The sequence below is a fragment of the Hemiscyllium ocellatum genome, chromosome 2 (assembly GCF_020745735.1).
Source record: "Hemiscyllium ocellatum isolate sHemOce1 chromosome 2, sHemOce1.pat.X.cur, whole genome shotgun sequence".
In the NCBI taxonomy this organism is placed as follows: Eukaryota; Metazoa; Chordata; class Chondrichthyes; order Orectolobiformes; family Hemiscylliidae; genus Hemiscyllium; species Hemiscyllium ocellatum.
In genome coordinates, this window is record NC_083402.1 from 41,265,835 (window position 1) to 41,285,268 (window position 19,434).

Genomic DNA, 19,434 nt, shown 5'->3' on the forward strand with positions numbered 1-19,434 from the left:
TTACTTCCTGCAGAATTTCCAATTTTTGTACTGCTCACGTAGCCAGTGTTTATATGGTTGGTCAGGCTAACTTTCTGGTCAACGATGACCCTCAAAATGTAGGAAATGGAGCAATGGTAATACTATTGAATGTCAGGAAAAGATGATTTGAAATTCTGTTGTAGACAGACATTGCCTGACATTACTTTGATGCCAATGTTACCTGTTACTGATCAATGATAGCTTGAACCCGGTGCAGATTTGCAACTGTTGGACAGAAAATATTTAATTATCTAAAGATTTCTCAAACAAACTGAACACTAATCAAACACTCCCATGCGTGATGTTATGATGCAAAAAGGTTGTTGAAGCAAAGAAAATTGGAATTAGGACATCACCCCTGAAGGTTTGCCTCAGCAGTGTCCAGAGGCAGAGATGTTCATCACCTCCTGACCCACCATCTTTTATAGAGCTAGTGGGAGTTGAGTTATGCAACATGAGTAGAGTACTTGGTGTTAAAGGCCACTGTTTGTTTTCATATGCGCTTATAAGCATTAAAATCTTTTAACCCACCCAATACATTTAGTCATAGAGATGTATAGCATGGAACAGACCCTTCGGTTCAACCTGTCCATGCCGACCAGATATCCCAACCCAATCTAATCCCACCTGCCAGCACCTGGCCCATATCCCTCCAAACCCTTCCTATTCAGATACCCATCCAGATGCCTCTTAAATGTTGCAATTGCACCAACCTCCACCACTTCCTCTGGCAGCTCATTCCATACACGTACCACCCTCTGCGTGAAAACGTTGCCCCTTAGGTCTCTCATATCTTTCCCCTCTCACCCTAAACCAATGCCCTCTAGTTCTGGACTCCCCCACCCCAGGAAAGAGACTTTGTCTATTTATCCTATCCATGTCCCTCAATTTTGTAAAACTCTACAAGGTCACCCCTCAGTCTCCAACGCTCTAGGGAAAACAGCCCCAGCCTATTCAGCCTCTCCCTATAGTTCAAATCCTCCAACCCTGGCAACATCCTTGTAAATATTTTCTGAATCCTTTCAAGTTTCACAACATCTTTCCCATAGGAAGGAGACCAGAATTGCATGCAATATTCCAACAGTGGCCTAACCAATGTCCTGTAGATCCGCAACATGACCTCCCAACTCCTGTACTCAATACTCTGACCAATAAAGGAAAGCACATCAAACGCCTTCTTCTCTATCCTATCTACCTGAGACTCCACTTTCAAGGAGCTATGAACCTGCACTCCCAAGGTCTCTTTTTTTTCAGCAACACTCCCTAGGACCTTACCATTAAGTGTATAAGTCCTGCTAAGATTTGCTTTCCCAAAATGCAGCACCTCGCATTTATCTGAATTAAACTCCATCTGCCACTTCTCAGCCCATTGGCCCATCTGGTCAAGATCCTGTTGTAATCTGAGGTAACCCTCTTCGCTGTCCACTACACCTCCAATTTTGGTGTCATCTGCAAACTTACTAACTGTACCGCTTATACTCGCATCCAAATCATTTATATCAATGACAAAAAGTAGAGGACCCAGCACCAATCCTTGTGGCACTCCACTGGTCACAGGCCTCCAGTCTGAAAAACAACCCTCACCAACACCCTCTGTCTTCTACCTTTAAGCCAGTTCCATATCCAAATGGCTAGTTCTCCCTGTACTCCATGACATCTGCTAATCAGTTCCCCATGGGAAACCTTGTCGAACACCTTATTGAAGTCCATATAGATCACATCTACTGCTCTGCCCTCAATCTTCTTTGTCACTTCTGGTAATTTTCTTCAGAATGGTCACTGCCAGATTTGTCATCCTTTTAAATTTCAACTTGCTGTAATTTACTTATTCACTATCGCTTTGCACCTTATGAAAACTGGACACTTTTGAAAATTCTCAACTGATAAGACCACAAGACATACTAGAAGTAGATTCAGCTTATGGAGTCTGCTCTGCCATTCATGAAATTATGGCTCACCTGAAAATCCTCAACTCCAGCCTTATCCCCACAGTTCTGTTCCCTCACTGATTATAAATTTGCCCATCTCAGCTTTGAATACATGCAAAGTCCCAGTTTCAACACCCTTCAATAAAGAATTTCACAGACTCATGAACCTCAGAAGAAATTCTTCTTCATCTGTGTCTTAAGTGGGCAATCCCTGACTGTGCCCACTGGCTGTAGACTTTCCCCAAGAGTAAACAACCCCTCCATCTACCCTGTCAAGACTGCAAACATATTACATTTTTCAATAAGGTTGCAACTCACTCATGACTCCAGTAAGGACAGGTCCAATTAATCAAAACTCTTCATGTATAAAAAATCCATCCATAGCTAGGATCAACTGAGGGAACCTTCTCTAGACTGTTTGTAATGCCAGTATATCTTTGCTTAGACAAAGTGACAAAATCTGATCACAGTCTTCGAGATGTGGTCTAACCTGTGCCTAGTACAATTTTTTCATGTTTTCATACCCTACACCCTCTAAAATAAAAGCCAACATTCCATTTCCCTTCCCTAAACGCTACTAAACATGTACTCCAGCTTTCTGAGATTTATACATGATGGCGTCCAAATCAGTCCGGGCTGCAGTTTTCTCTATTTAAATAATATATAGCACTTTAATTCTTGCAGACAAAATTATCACATGTTCTTTCAGCTGCCACGTTTTTGCCAACTCCTTAATTTGCCAACCTACCCAGTGTGGACTGATATAATCCTCACCACTTGCCTTCCCACCATAAATAATTATGGCCCCAGCATTGCTCCCTGTGGCACTTCACTAGTTACAGGTTGCCATCCTGAAAATGGTCTACTTCGAATCAGAGATGTACAGCACAGAAACAGATCCTTCGATCCAATCCGTTCAACCTGTCCATGCCGACCAGATATCCCAACCCAATCTAATCCCACCTGCCAGCACCTGGCCCATATCCCTCCAAACCCTTCCTATTCATATACCCATCCAGATACCTCTTAAATGTTGCATTTGTACCAGCCTCCACCACATCCTCTGGCAGCTCATTCCATACACGTACCACCCTCTGTGTGAAAAAGCTGCCCTTAGGTCTCTTTTATATCTTTCCCCTCTCACCCTAAACCAATGTCCTCTAGTTCTGGACTCCCTAACCCCAGGGAAAAGACTTTGCCTATTTATCCTATCCATGCTCCTTATAATTTTGTAAACATCTATAAAAGGTCACCCCCTCAGCCTCCAACGCTCTAGGGAAAACAGCCCCAGCCTGTTCAGCCTCTCCCTATAGCTCAGATCCTCCAACCCTGGCAACATCCTTGTAAGTCTTTTCTGAACCCTTTCAAGTTTCACAACATCTTTCCAATAGGAAGGAGACCAGAATTGCATGCAATATTCCAACAGTGGCCTAACCAATGTCCTGTAAAGCCACAACATGACCTCCCAACTCCTGTACTCAATACTCTGACCAACAAAGGAAAGCATACCAAACACCTTCTACACTATCCTATCTACCTGCGACTCCACTTTCAAGGAGCTGTGAACCTGCATCCAAGGTCTCTTTGTTCAGCAACACTCCCTAGGACCTTACCATTAAGTGTACAAGCACTTGTCTTAATTCTAAAGAGAAAAATTAGAAATTGCTGGAAAAACTCTGCAAGTTTGACAGGATCTTTGGAGAGAAAGAGTTCACATTTCAGGTCCAATGACCCTTCTTCAGGAAAAGAGTTCTAAAAGGTCACATAGACCTGAAACATCAACTTTGCTTTCTCTCCACAGATACTGTCAGAGTCGCTGAGATTTTCCAGCAATTTTTGTTTTATTGCCGCCAAAAAAAACTGTCTTGTTGTGTTCAATGTGAAATTTCATTCAAGCTGTTTTTACCTATAAAAGGGTTTTCCACTTGACATTATTTCAGTGCCGACAGAGTGGTTTCCCCATCTATGTCACCACTTGAGTATCTTCAGTGTGTTGTCAATGCCAAATCAGAAACAGGTAGAATTCTCAAATTCCTTAATCTTACTTCAGTCCTTATTATTTAAAGAAGCAAAGCAACATTTTAACCAATCCACTCCATACATTGAACACTGCCCACAATGTAATGGATCTGTGACTAAAACTAAAAATTAGATATAGTTCTTTGGGCTAAAGGGATCAAAAGGTAAGAGGAGAAAGCAGTAACCGTGTACTGAGTTGGCTGATGACCCATGCTCACATTAAATGCAGAGCAGGCTCAAAAGGGCCAGAAGGCCTACACTTGCTCAGATTTTTTTTAAAAAAAATTACTCGTAACTAAGCTAAGTTATCAGCACAATTCCCTTTTGCTGGGTTATGGGTGGTTATTGGAACAACAACAGAGGGCAAGTTCTAGGGGTGTGATAACCAGGCAGAGCCCAGTACTGATGGTGTCTGCCACAAGCTGCATTCCATAAACTCACTTGCCATTCTCTGGCTACTGAAAAATGGCTGGGACAAAGCCCAGAGTAGCAGAGACATTTGGATGGGTGAATGTGCAAGATCCACTTTTGTCAGGCGATAGAACATTGAAGGGGCAAATACATAAAGCGGACATTTGCAAACTCCAGCTCTATTTAAATTGCAATAATTTAATTATTAATTTGCAATGCATTGGGGATAAATATGCTTAGGGTTCAAAGGCAACTTGTACCATGCCATTGATCCTTGCAAATTGAACATTGGCATCTCATTGCTGTTGACTTCACCGATCACTAAAAGAGATGCCAATGCTGGCCAGAATTATACAACTTCCAAGAATTACGTGGGATACACAAAAGATTGCTTCATCATTTGCAAGCTTAATGATGGTCTGTACTGAATACAATGAAAAGTTGGTGAATTGTGGGGTTCTGGGATGGGAGGGATGAAGTATGCACTAGATACTCTTTCCATGCAAGATGCTGGTCACTAAATTCACACAACATCTTAAAGCACATGTCGATGCTGAGGCTGAATAAATGATGGCGACATGCCTGTCATTGTGTGGTTAAAACATGTCTCTCACTGCACAGAGTAATATGTATGTCTGTGGGGTATGTCACCAATGATGCAGAGGATCAAGAGAATCTTTCACTGATGTTCCAACACAAGTCATTTCTGCCAAGAGTCCTGCATCCTACCACTAAGGGGATGTAGGTGCCCTCCAAAAGCACAGGCAGATAGGGGAGGACCAGCAAGTTCAGGAGTAGCCGGAGGCCAACATGAAGGACAAGGACCACGTCAGGAAAAGGTTGCAGTCACAAGGCCCATCAGGATCCATAGAATCCACAGAACAACCAGGACTTTTCAGCCCCAACTCCAGTTCCTGGATAGAAGCAAGGTGGAGTGGCAATCTAAGCTTCAATATGTCCCAGGACAACATGATGAACTAAGGCAGAGACACGTGAAGGCTGCAGGGAGGCCATCCTCTTAGTGTCAGAGGCATAGAATCTTGCAGCACGGAAACAGACCATACGGTCCAGCTCGTCCTTGCCGACCAGATATGTCCTTGGGTGCTGCCTGAACTGCTGTGCTCTTCCAGCACCACTAATCCAAGACCAGATATCCCAACCCAATCTAGTCCCACCTGCCAGCACCCTGCCCATATCCCTCTAAACCCTTCATATTCATATACCCATCCGGATGCCTTTTAATTGGCGCAATCATACTAGCCTCCACCACTTCCTCTGATAGCTCATTCCATACATGTACCACCATCTGCGTGAAAAAGTTGCCTCTTAGGTCTCTTTTATTATCTTTCCCTTCTCACCCTAAACTTATGCCCTCCCCCAACCAGAGAAGAGACTTTGTCTATTTACGCTATCCATGCCCCTCCTGATTTTATAAACCTTTGTAAGGTCACCTCTCAGCCTTCAATGCTCCAGGGAAAACAGCCCTAGCCTATACAACGTCTCCCTATAGCTCAGATCCTCCAATCCTGCCAACATCCTTGTAAATCTTTTCTAAACCCTTTCAAGTTTCACAACATCCTTTGGATAGAAGGAGACCAGGATTGCATGCAATATTTCAAAAGTGGCCGATCCAAAGTCCTGTACACCCTCAACATGACCTCCCAACTCCCATACTCAATACTCCGACCTATAAAGGAAAGCATACCACATGCCTTCTTCACTATCTTGTCTACCGGTGACTCCACTTTCTTCAGGCTGTAAGGATGACAACTGCTTTGATCTTCTATGCAAATAGCTTCTTCCATGGAGTTTTGGGTACCCTGCTTGGGATTGCTCAGTTGTGCACCCACAAATGCAAAGGACAATGGCTGTGCCATTTTTGCAAGATCACAATGGTTTATTTAGTTTCCCAGTGAGGTCAATGCTGCATCCCAAGCAGCAATGTTTGGGAACATTGCTGGCTCCTACAGTTGCCATTGACACACATAGCACTGACAGACCGCCAACACTGAGAAATGGAGGATTACTGTGTGTCAACAATCAGATCAGAAGATTAAATGCATGGCTCAAAGAATGGCATGGGAGGCAGGGTTTCAATTCATGGAGCATTGGCACTAGTACCAGGGAAGGAAGATATTCAGTTGGGATGGATTCCACTTAAATGCCTGAAACTGGTCATGGAAATGACAATTGAAAGTCTAAGGGATATTTCTATTTGTGTCCTCTGGATATTCGATGCCTCAAACTTCTTTTCTCACTACATCCTAAAGTCCACACACAGTACCACATAAATAATCTTTCCCTCACTCTTCAGCAGTAGTGACATGATCTGAAAACTGCAGTTTCATTTTATCCTTTGATAAGAAACATATTCTTTCTATTGGGATTAAGCATCTAAAGCTTCAATAACTCATAGGTTTCAACATCCTTTCAATTTCAATGCCTTTATATTTTCTTCTGACTTCTATCCCTTGTCAAATTTATACAATGTCTCCAACCACCCTCCTTGGACATTGAACGATCTGCCCTTCGCAAAGGACTCAACTTTATCCACTTACATGGACTTTTACAAATTGAACTTGGTACGATATGGAATTCTTTGACCTCCATTCCAATTTTCAATGTTTTTTCTAGTCTGGTGTAGAATACAGCAAGGCTGTGAAGGAGGGATGGTGGTGCAGGTGTCGCTGTTGATGAACTGGCTCAGAAATGACGCACTTTCTTTAAGCTGTATTTTTTTTTTACAACTAATCAAAATGGCAGCAGATTGTGGTGATGTGGAAAAGTTGTTTTTCCTCACTGGAACTGCACATGATAATAAAATCATTCATTCAAAAAAATTATTTGTCCAAGAGTGCTTGCTCACTCAACAGATCTTTTTACCTGACTCATGTTCTCCCTCTGCCTAGAATTCTCACTCTGGTCTATTAATCTCTCTGCAGCTTTTCATTAAGAGCTTTAACCATAGTATCAGCCATTTCAATTTCTCTGTTCCTCTCACTCACCCTAACCAGACTCCTTCTGAACTCCTCCCCACAGATCTAATCTTAACATTCATGTCATCAGGTTTGATGACATGAAAGATATACTGCTATTGTCTGGTAGCAAACTAATGCAGCAGCAGAATGCCATATCTGATAATTCCTTCTGTTTTCCCAGACCATGATCCCAACAAACAACCAGCCATCATTTCTAGAACAATGACTTCATCAATTATCTTCCCTCTTCCCAGTTCCAATTCCAGTCTGGTCATTTGTACCTCCTCTCTATAATCCATTGAACAAACCATCCTGTTGGACCTAGATATTCCTGCTCTACTGAATGGATTCATACAGCCATGGAGCTGTATGGCATGGAAAGTGAACCTTCGGTCCAACTCGGAGAAAGCGAGGACTGCAGATGCTGAAGATCAGAGTCGAGAGTGTGCTGCTGGAAAAGCACAGCAGATCAGGAGTTTCAGGCGTAAGCCCTTTATCAGGAAGCCCTTTCCTGATGAAGGGCTTATGCCAGAAATGTCAATTCTCCTGCCTTCAGTCCAACCCGTCCATGCTGCCCAGATATCCTAAAGTAATCTAGCCCCATTTGCAAGCATTTGCTAAATGTCCCACTAAACCCTTTCTATTTATATACCCATCCAGATGCCTTTTACATGTTGTAATTATACCAGCTTCCAACATTTCCTCTGTCAACTCATTCCATACAGCACCACCCTCTGCATAAAAAAAGTTGCCTTTAGGTCCCTTTTAAATCATCCCCCTCTCACCTTAAACCTATATCTTGTTTTTTTTTTCCAGATTAGATTACTTACAGTGTGGATACAGGCCCTTTGGCCCAACAAGTCCATACTGACCTGCCGAAGCGTAACCCACCCAGATCCATTCACCCACGTTTACCCCTTCACCTAACACTACATGCAATTAAGCATGGCCAATTCACCTAACCTGCACATTTTTGGATTGTGGGAGGAAACCGGAGCACCCGGAGAAAACCCACGCAGACACGGGGAGAACGTGCAAACTCCACATAGAGTCGCCTGAGACGGGAATTGAACCCAGGTCTCTGCCGCTGTGAGGCAGCAGTACTAACTGCTATGCCACCGTGCCGCTTCAAACGGCACGGTTTTGGACTCAGGGAAAAGACGTTGGTTATTTATCCTATACACAATCCTCTATAAGATTATCCCTCAGCCTCTGATGCTCTAGGGAAAATATCCCCAGCCAATTCAGCCTCAATAGCTCAAAACCTGGCAACATCCTTGTAAATCTTTTCTGAACCATTTCAAGTTTCACAATACCTTTTCTGTAGCAGGGAGACCAGAATTGCATACAGCATTCCAAAAGTGGCTTAACCAATGTCCTGTACAGCCGCAACATGATCTCCCAACTCCTATACTCAATGCACTGACCAATAAAGGAAAGCATACCAAATGTCTTCTTCCCTATCCTGTCTACTTTCAAGGAACAATAAACTTGCACTCCAAGACCTCTTTGTTCAGCAACACTTCACAGGACCTTAAGTATAAATCCTGCCCTAATTTCCCTTTCCAAAATGAAGCAGCTCATATTTACCTAAATTAAACTCCTTCTACCACTTCTCCGCCTATTGACCCATCTGATCAAGATGCCGTTGTAATCAGAGGTAACCTTCTTCACTATCCACGACACCTCCAATTTTGATGCCATCTACAAATTTACTAACCATACCTCTTATGTTCACATCCAAATCATTTGTATAAATGATGAAAAGCAGTGGACCCAGCACCAATTCTACTGGTATACCATTCATCATAGGCTTCCAGTCTGAAAAGCAACCCCCAACCATCTTCAAGCCAGTTCTATATCCAAATGGTTAGTTCTCTCTGTATTCCACGTGATCAAACGTTGGTAACCAGTCAACCATGAGGAACCTTGTCAAATTCCTTACTGAAGTCCACACAGATCACGATCCTCTTTATTACTTCTTCAATACACTCAATCGCTAGCGAGATATGATTTCCCACAATCAAAGCAATGTTGATTTTCACTAATTAGTCTTTTTTTTTCATATATATGTAAATCCTGTCCCTCAGGATTGCCTGCAACTACATGCCAACCACTGATGCTAGGCTCACTGGTCTATAGTTTCTTAGCTTTTCCTAAATAGTGGCACATTAGCCAACCTCCAGTCTTTCAGCACATCATTTTCTTTCTAACTTTGCTCTAGCTTTGCTACCATTATCCAGTCCGTGTCCGGGTACATCAGAATCTCTTCAAATAGAGTCATAGAGATGTACAGCAAGGAAGCAGATCCTTTGGTCCAACCTGTCCATACCGACCAGATATCCCAACCCAATCCATTCCCACCTGTCAGCACCGGCCCATATCCCTCCAAACCATTCCTATTCATATACCCATCCAAATGCCTCTTCAATGTTGCAATTTGAACCAACCAGCACCACGTCCTCTGGCAGCTCATTCCATACACGTACCACTCTCTGCATGAAAAAGCTGCCCCTTAGGTCTCTTTTATATCTTTCCCCTCTCACCCATAACCTATGCCCTCTAGTTCTGGACTCCCCGACCCCAGGGAAAAGACTTTGTCTATTTATCCTGTCCAGGCCCCTCATAACTTTGTAAACCTCTATAAAGGTCACCCCTCAGCCTCCGACGCTCCAGGGAAAACAGCTCCAGCCTGTTCAGCCTCTCCCTGTAGCTCAAATCCTCCAACCCTGACAACATCCTTGTAAATCTTTTCTGAACCCTTTCATATTTCACAACATCTTTCCAATAGGAAGGAGACCAGTGGCCAAACCTATGTCCTGTACGGCCACAATGTGACCTTCAAACTCCGGTACTGAATACTCTGACCAATAAAGGAAAGTATTCACAAGGTTTGTAGATCAGGTTGAGGTTTAGGGTGTAGGTTTGCTTGCTGAGCTGTAGATTTGATATCCAGATGTTTCATTACCTGGCAAGATAACATCATCAGTGACGACCTCCAAGTGAAGCAAAGCTGTTGTCTCCTAGAAAGCTTCACTTGGGAGGTCACCACTGATGATGTTACCTAGCCAGGTAATGAAACGTCTGGATATCAAACCTACAGCTCAGCAAGCAAACCTACACTCTCAAGGAAAGTATACCAAATGCCTTCTTCACTATCTTATCTACCTGTGACTTCACTTTCAAGGAGCTATGCACCTGCCCCCATCACTTCAAAGGTTCTTAATTCTCATGCCCTGCCAGTTTTCTTTCTTTATATATTCACTCATGGGACATGGGCATCAGTGGCTGGCCAGCATTTACTGCCCATCAGAAGGTGATGAGCTGTCTTTGTGAACTGCAGACTATGTGCTATACCTTGCCCACAATGTCCTTTGGGAGGAATTCCAGGATTTTGAATGAAGGAACAGTGATATTTTTCAAGTCAGGGCAGTGAGTGGTTTGGAGGTGGTGTTCCCGTGTATCTGCTACAATTGTACTTTTAGATGGAAGAAGTCATGGGTTTGTTAGGTGCTATCTAAGAATCTTTGGTGTATTTCTGCAGCGCATCTTATTGATAGTATACATTGCTGCTACTGAGTGTTGATGGTGGAGGAAGTGGATGCTTGTAGATGTAGTGCCAGTCAAGCAGGCTGCTTTGCCCTGAATGGTGTCAAGCTTCTTGAGTGTTGCTGGAGCTGCACCCATGCAGATAAGTGCAGAGTATTCCATCATAATTGTGCCTTGTTGATGGTGGATAGGCTTTGGGAGTCCAGGATGTTAATTACTCCTGATACCCATTGATACAAGTTTTTGCTTGGGCTCTGTGATGCCACACTGAGTCAAATGCAGCCTTGATGTCAAGGATTGTCATGCTCATCTCACCTATGAAATTCAGCTCTTTTGTCCATGGTTGAATCAAGCCTGTAATGAGATCAGGAACTTTTAGAACTCAAACTGGGTATCATTGAGCAGGTTAAGGGGTGACCTTCTAGAGGTTTATAAAATGAGGGGCATGGATACAGTAAACAGACAAGGTCTTTTCCTTGGGTGGGGACAGTTCAGAACCAGAGGGCATAGGTTTAAGGAGAGAGGGGATAAATTTAAAATGGACCTAAGGGGCAATTTATTCACACAGAGCACATGTATGGAATGAACTGCCAGAGGAAGAGGTGGAGGCTAGTACAAACGACAACATTTAAAGGCATCTGGATAGGTACATGAATCGGAAGGATTTAGAGGGATATGGGCCAAGTATTGGCAAATGGGATTAGATTTGGTTAGGATATCTGGTCAGCATAAATGAGTTGAAGGGTCCAATTCCATGCTGTACATCTCTATGACTATCTCCATCTACCACTTTATCAGCCCAGTTCTATATCCTGTCAATGTCCCATTGCAACCTACAACAGCCCTCCACACTACCATGGACTCTCAATTCTCTCCAATAATTTGCCCACCGCAAGACAGATTGTTCTGTAATTCCCAGGATTATCCCTATTTCCTTTCTTGAACAGGAGAAGAACATTTGCCACCCTCAATCAACTGGTACTACTCCAGTGGTCAATGAGGATGCAAAGATCATCGCTAAAGGCGCAGCAATTTCTTCCCTCACTTCCTGTACTAACCTTGGGTATACCTTGTCTGGCCTAGGGAATTTATCTATCCTTAACAGATTATTTTCTGCTACCAAACACATTAGCTTAGTGATATCCTGATCCAGTTCTCAAAAACCCCATATAACCATGACACCTTAGCATGTAAACACAGGAGCTGTAACGTCTACCCCCTTCTACCTCCTTTCACCGCACTGTTCAAGTGCCCAAATACTCCCTCCAGCTGAAGCAGCAATTTACATTGTTGTGCCTGAAATGGGTGTGCATTATCTTTCCTTAGATCCTTTTGTTTGCCTCTCCAGAGACTAGACAACTCAGCTGAGAAGTTTATCTTCAGCAGGTTGAACAATAATTCAATGCCCCCTCTAAGCTGTGCAACCACTCCAAGCCAATCAGCATGCCGATGCATTCTTCAATTTCAGAGTTCAATATCAAGCAGAGACCTTGGAGGCCCACACAGTAATTGCACTTACTCCCAAATGAAAACTAAAATAATCTCTACTGCATGCAAAACTATTCAAACAGAACAGCCATAAAACCAAGGAAGGTTATCTATAAGCAGCAGTCCAAGTAGTGGGCGGCACAGTGGTTAGCACTGCTGCCTCACAGCGCCAGAGACCCTGGTTCAATTCCTGCCTCAGGCGACTGACTGTGTGGAATTTGCACATTCTCCCCGTGTCTGTGTGGGTTTCCTCCGGGTGCTCTGGTTTCCTCCCACAGTCCAAAAACGTGCAGGTTAGGTGAATTGGCCATGCTAAATTGCCCGTAGTGTTAGGTGAAGGGGTAAATGTAGGGGAATGGGTCTGGGTGGGTTGCACTTCTGCAGGTTGATGTGGATTTGTTGGGCTGAAGGGCCTGTTTCCACACTAAGTAATCTAATCTAATTAGTTGAAGTCATGTGACTCCCAGAAATGTCCTTTAAAACATATATTTAAGTCCTTTCATTGAGCCTTCTTTGATAAAATTTGCATGAAATTGATTTTTGCACAATCCCACACACAGGCATACACACCTCTCAATTTAGTCTAGTGTACTTGCTGTTTGCAAATTGCTCTCTCCTACACAAGGGAGACAAAGTGCAGACTGAGAGACTGTTGGGGAAAACCTCCATTTCGTCAACAAGAATGAATCTGACTTCTAGAGGCCTTTCATTGTAATTCTTCACCATACTCTCTCAGAGCTCTCTCTCTTTGTTTGCTGCATTGTTCCAGTAAAGCTTAATACAAGCTTGAGCATCTCACTTTTTAATTCGGCACTTTACAGCTTCTGGATTCATCAATGAACTCCACCTTATTTTGTTTGGGCATTTTATCTCAGACTTTCACTTTCGAACAGCAATACCTGCCCCAGTCACATCTTTTGTTTCTTTCTTGCAATGTATTTTCCCCTTAGGATTTTGAGGCTAATTCTTCTCATTCAATCCTGCCTGTCTTTCACAGACGTTCCTTTTGTCATTGTCCTCTCTACCTCTTGCTCAAAAACTATTACATCACTAATGTTTGTTAGTTCTCATAAAAAGTCATGGACTTAACCCATTAAATCTGTTTCTCTCACCAGGTGCATTACATGGTAAATACTGCCATCATATTTTGTTGCTATTTCAGATTTCCATTTTTCATAGTATTTTGCTTTTCGATTGACTTACAGATTGTATTCAATTAAAGGGAGGAAATAATAATGTCAACACGAGGTGGTAGTACACCAGGAATGGCATTACACTAATCATCTAAAACAAGGACTTGAAGGCTTTGAATCCATGTCAGATGGTGAGTCTGAAATCAATAAAATTTTAAAAGAAGTAGTTGCCCTAATGCTGACCATGTAACCACTGTTAAATGTCATAAAACCCAACCTGATTCACTCAAGTCTAGGGACATCCTAACCTGGTCTGGCCAATATATGACACCAGACTCTCAGCAATGCGGAGACTCTTAACTGTCTTCTAGGCAGTTAGGTGTGGGCAAGAAATGCTGGTGGAGGTATAAAAATAATACAGGACTTAAAGGCCAGTTAACCTGAAAGAGTCATATAAGTCAGAGCACTGAATATAGCACTGAAAAAGGCCCTCTGATCCACTGAATCTCACCTGTCAAACGCAAGCACCTAAGTTTTTTGATTCCATTTTCCAGGACTTGGCCATAACATTGCATGCCTTGGCATCACAGACCTAAACATTTCTTAAACATTATGAGGTTTTCTGGCTCTATCAGCTTTCCAAGCAAAGTTTTTAACAGCACAGAAAAAGGTCCCTCAGTGAGCCTCTATTTGCAAATTTCAGAAAACACCTATATATTCTTATCTCATTTCCCAACATTATGTCGTAGTTTTATATGCTATGGCATGTATCTAAATAATTCTTCGATGTCTTAAATGTTGTTACTCTATCATCTTTTAAGGCAGTGAGTTGCATATACTGACAATCTTGTGGACAGAAAAAAAATCCTTAATTCCTCTCTAAACCTCCAACACCTTACCTTAAAACTGTGCCTCATGGTTATTGACCCCAAGATAGAAAGTCAACCTTGTCTATGCCCCTCAGAACTTTGCACACTCACTTAAATTCCCACTCAACCATCTCCATCTCTGATCTCTGGAAAACATCCCCAGCCTATCTAGTCTCCAACAGTAAAGAAAATACAAAAATCTATTATCAGGAATGCTGTAATAGGCAATGTTCCAACTAATTTTTAAGTGGATGCATGGACTTCTGAAGCCCATGTGCAGCAGCGACTTGAGCAGGCAGAAGCCAATAAGCTTGCACAAGATCTCTACATAGTTGCGCAGCTTAAAGGAAATATCAATGACAAGACAGTGCTACCAGATACAGTCAATACCTATTTACACATACCGACAAAGTAGAGCAGACGTTTCCCTTTCTGGGTCAATCTGGAACAAGAAGTCATAGTTTCAGGATAAGTGGTACACAGAGATGAGAAGGAATTACTTCTCAAAAGGTTGCGAATCTGTTGAATTCACTATCCCAGAACGTGGTGGATGGCAGGACAGTGAATAATTTTAAGTAGGAATCAGACAGATTTTTAATTAGTACAGGTCGAAGAGTCATTGACAGCGAGCAGGAAAATAAAAGTTGAGGCAGAGACGAGATCAGCCATGATCATATTGAATGGTGGAGCAGGCTCGAGGGGCCGAATTGCCCACTTCTGTTCATAGTCCTTATGTTCCATGTTTGTATTTTCAAAAAGCATTTGATAAGAAGTCACACCAGGAATTGCTACATACAACTCCGTTCATGTAGTTAGGGATAACATAACGACATGCATTTAAGTTTGGTTAACAAATTGAAAACAGAAAAGGAATGAATGGGTCATTTTCAGATTGCTAGGTTGTAACGACTAAGCTACTACAAGGAGTCTTGGGCCTCACCATTTATAATCTATCAAAATGAGTCGTGTTAGTGTAACATATACAAGTTCACTGATTACACATAATTCAGTGAAAATATAAAATTGATCAAGAAGCAAAGAGGTTACAAAGAGATATAGATGGATTAGGTGTGTGGGCCAGTAAGTGACAGATGATATAACGTGGAGTATTGTGAAGTTATGCTTTTTGGGAGAAAACATAAAAAGAGTTTCATTTCTTAAATGATGGGAGATGCAAATATCAGTAATCAGCTGGACCTAGGTGTATCTGTATTCAGTTCACAAAAATACCTTGCAAACACAGCAAGTAATTAGGAAAGCAAATGATATAATATTTTATTACTACAAAGGGATTGGATAAGAAATCTTACTACAGTAACATAAGGACTTGATGAAACCACATCTTGACTAATGTCTTGACTCTTGGTCTCCTTATCCAAACGAGTAAAGAGGTATAGGTATTCAGTAAATATTCACTAAACTGATTCCGAAAGTGGTACGATCGTCTTTTCTGAGAGAGAGAAAAAAAGTACATAGACTAGTTCTATATTTGAGAATTTTAATACTAGAGGTTATTCTCATTAAAATAAATTCTGCCAAGGCTTGACAGATCAATTGCCACAAGGATGTATGTCTTGGTTGAAGAATATATAATCAGGGATTATAGTCTCAGAATGACGTCAGCCATTTAAGACGATGGGGAAGACAAATGTCATATTTCAAAGTGGTGTGAATGTTTTACATTCTCAATCCTATCATTGGTCACATTCATGAAGGAGTTTAGCAGATTTATAGGTATCAAGGAATATGCGCACAGTCAAAGGTCTATAGACAAAACAACCAAGCGTACGACCATCTAGCATTTTACGTTAGCCTTAACTGTAGATGGCGAGAACAATCTTGAGGTTTCCGTATTTAAATAATCCTTTGTAGTCACAACTGTGGAATTTACACACTCCAAAGTATGATAATTAATTTAACCATTGGAAGCAACCAACCCAAACGACTCCGCCATTTCATAATTGCTATAGAAGTTAGAGAGCGAAAGCTATCCATTAAAGCTTTCCGAATCCACGAGAAGCCAGATAGTGTTCCTCCCCAGATGAATAGATGACTAGATGCACATAATCCTTAACTATACAACAATCCCCTTCCTACACAGATAATTCTGTATCTGCATCTCTCACCTGGAAGGCAGTTTCCAAAACGTAAAATACTCAAATACCGGGATAAGGTCTCGAACACATAACTGTCGATGCGTCTAAACTGTCAATGGCTAAATGCGTGAAACAAAACTGATAGATATAACTGATAAATGCCTTCCATCATCATGCCCGGCTTCCAGCTGGTCCTCACTGATCATTTTTTTAAATAGAGCGGGATAGGAGAAGCGGCCTAAAAACAACTCGCAATAACCTGCTAGTCACACTACAACATTTTTTTTTAACGGAAACCACTGCAACATTTATGACCTATTCTAACCATCCACCATTTGTTACAACAGATTAAAAGAAAAGATAAACCTGCGACAAACAGCGAACATCCATCCGCAAACACACATCGACCTACCCAAACCATCACAGTGTCCGGTGTAACTGTACAAAACACACCCGCGCTCCTCAAATGGCGCCCAACGACGACCAGATCACGTGCATCCAGTCAGAGATCTGATTGGTCGGGCAGTAACCGTGACAACCATGTCCAGCACCTTTAAAAAAGTCTCCATGGCAACCGCAGGTAATGGACCTTGAGAATTGTATCTACGAGAAATCCAATATCGTGGGCACGATTGTTCCCTCACTGCGGACCTACTCAATCGTAGAGGCTCTTTGACCAGGTTTGGCAGCAACATTTTTGCCAAGTCTTTAAAGATATAATTAGATTAGATAACTTACAGTGTGGAAACAGGCCCTTCGGCCCACTAAAGCACAACCCACCAATTCCCCCTTTTACCTAAGACTACAGGCAATTTAGCATGACCAATTCACCTGACCTGCACATCTTTGGATTGTGGGAGGAAACCCACACAGACACAGGGAGAATGTGCAAACTCCACACAATCAGTCACCTGAGTCAGGAATTGAACCCAGATCTTTGGCAATGTGAGGCAGCAGTGCTAACCACTGTGCCACCATGCCGCCCACTAATAATATTGAAGAGCATAATTAATTAAGTGGAGCATGGGTCAAAATATTCAACCCTTCGAGCTATTCAATGTGATCATTATCCCGCAGAGTGCAGTAGAGGCCGGGACACTAAATGTCTTCAAGGCAGAGATTGATAGATTCTTGATGTCACAAGGAATTAAGGGCTACGGGGAGAATGCAGGTAAGTGGAGTTGCCCATCAGCCATGATTGAATGGCGGAGTGGACTCGATGGGCCAAATGGCCTTACTTCCACTCCTATGTCTTATGGTCTTATGGACCTCCCTCGGAACTGCTTTAGATTGCTACATCTTCGATTGAGTGTCTGGTCATGGGGATAGCCTGTTGAGTTCTCCCTTCATGGATTGCTTGGGGTGCTGGTGGGTATCCACACTTGCAGTCTTAAAAGCTGCAATATCGTGCTAAATTGCTATTGCTGAGTCCCCTGCAATAAATCTTTAATTTATTCTTAGCAAAACAAGGCTTTATATGTGATACTTTAAACTCTGTATTTACACTAAGGAATAAACTATACTGAACACAGGTCTCCAGACATTAATCTCTCTCTCCAGACTGTCTTCTCTCTGAGTCTTGATCACATATACCTTCCTGCTCAGCTGATAGAGTACCATTGTCATTTAAAACATCATTAAGATATACATACCTCATTGCACTGCTATTACCATGTCCCTTATTACTTTAGTATCCAAAAACCTAATGATGACCTGAATATGTTAAACAGATGAGCACCCACAGCTCACTGGAGACCAACCCTCTCCGTGAAGACATTTCTCCTAATTTCAAAGATAGTGACCCCTAGTTCTAGCCTTGTAGCCAATGGTAACTTGCACTACCAACCTGTTTAAGAATTTGGTATATTTCAATGGGATCACCTGTAATTTTTCTAAATTCAAGTATATATAATCCATATCTGCATATTCTGCTATTAATATCCTCAATTATGTGTGGATAGCTGAACCACAATTTATGTGTTTTTACTACAGTGAATCAGAAGGTAAATCCCAAGTACACCTCCTCTGGAATTGGGATCAAACTCTGTGCTGTTGACATTATTCTGAACCACATGCCAGTTATCTAGCCAACTGAGGTAACCCTCTCCTTATCATAAACTCCCAAATCTCTCCTCATAAGATACTCGTCCCATCCCAGGAATCAGGCAGAAACCAATCTAGTGAATCTTCTGTACACTACATTAAATCCTTCCTTCAGCGAAGAAATCAAAACTGTGTGCAATACTTCAGATGTGGCCTCACAATAGCCATTATACCATTGTAGTAAATGTTCATAATGGTTAATATAGCCTTTGCCTGCTTGATTGCTTGCTGTACCTGTATTTTAACTTTGTGCAAATCAGATGGTAAATTGGTCACCCTGGTGTAATGGAATTGTCATTCGACTAGTAATCCAAAAATCCAAGAAATGTTCTGGGAAACTAAGTTTGAAACCACTGAAATGTTTCAAAGAAATAAAACCAGATAGAACACCTGCACAAGAAATGACAATGGTAAACTCAACCTGGTCGACCCCGCAAAGTCATCCTTACTAACATCTGGAAGCTAGTATCAAATGTGGAGAGCTGTCTCACAGCTTCTTTATCTCCAATAGACTCATCCAGTCCTCCTCCACCCTTGCCCTCCTCCACTCAATAACATTTTCTTCAATTCTTCCCATATCCTCCAAATCCAGGGGGTAGCCATGGGCAACCATGTCCTCACCTCCAACCCCAAAAGTCTCTGTATCCAATGCAACATCCTTAAACACCTACCAACTTCAACTAGACCCTACCACCAATAACATCTTCCCCTCCCCATCCATCTCTGCCTTCTGCAAGGACTTTCCCTTCGCCAATCCTTGGTTCGTGCCACTCTCCACATAATTGTACCTTATAGACATCACTATCAGCAGTGGAGATAGCATTTCTGTGTACAGCTGG

The 19,434-nt window shown here is 42.2% G+C and overlaps 1 protein-coding gene across 1 annotated transcript in view; it reads right to left on the reverse strand.

Annotated features, from left to right (window-relative positions):
* The window catches only part of tnpo1 (transportin 1), a 131,328-nt gene extending 114,349 nt beyond the window's left edge, over positions 1–16,979 (reverse strand). The window contains exon 1 of the mRNA XM_060836187.1: positions 16,905–16,979. Within this exon, the coding sequence (XP_060692170.1) occupies positions 16,905–16,913 (9 nt within the window). The 5' untranslated portion in view covers positions 16,914–16,979. The remainder of the gene's footprint in view (positions 1–16,904) is intronic.
* Positions 16,980–19,434: the final 2,455 nt, after the last annotated feature.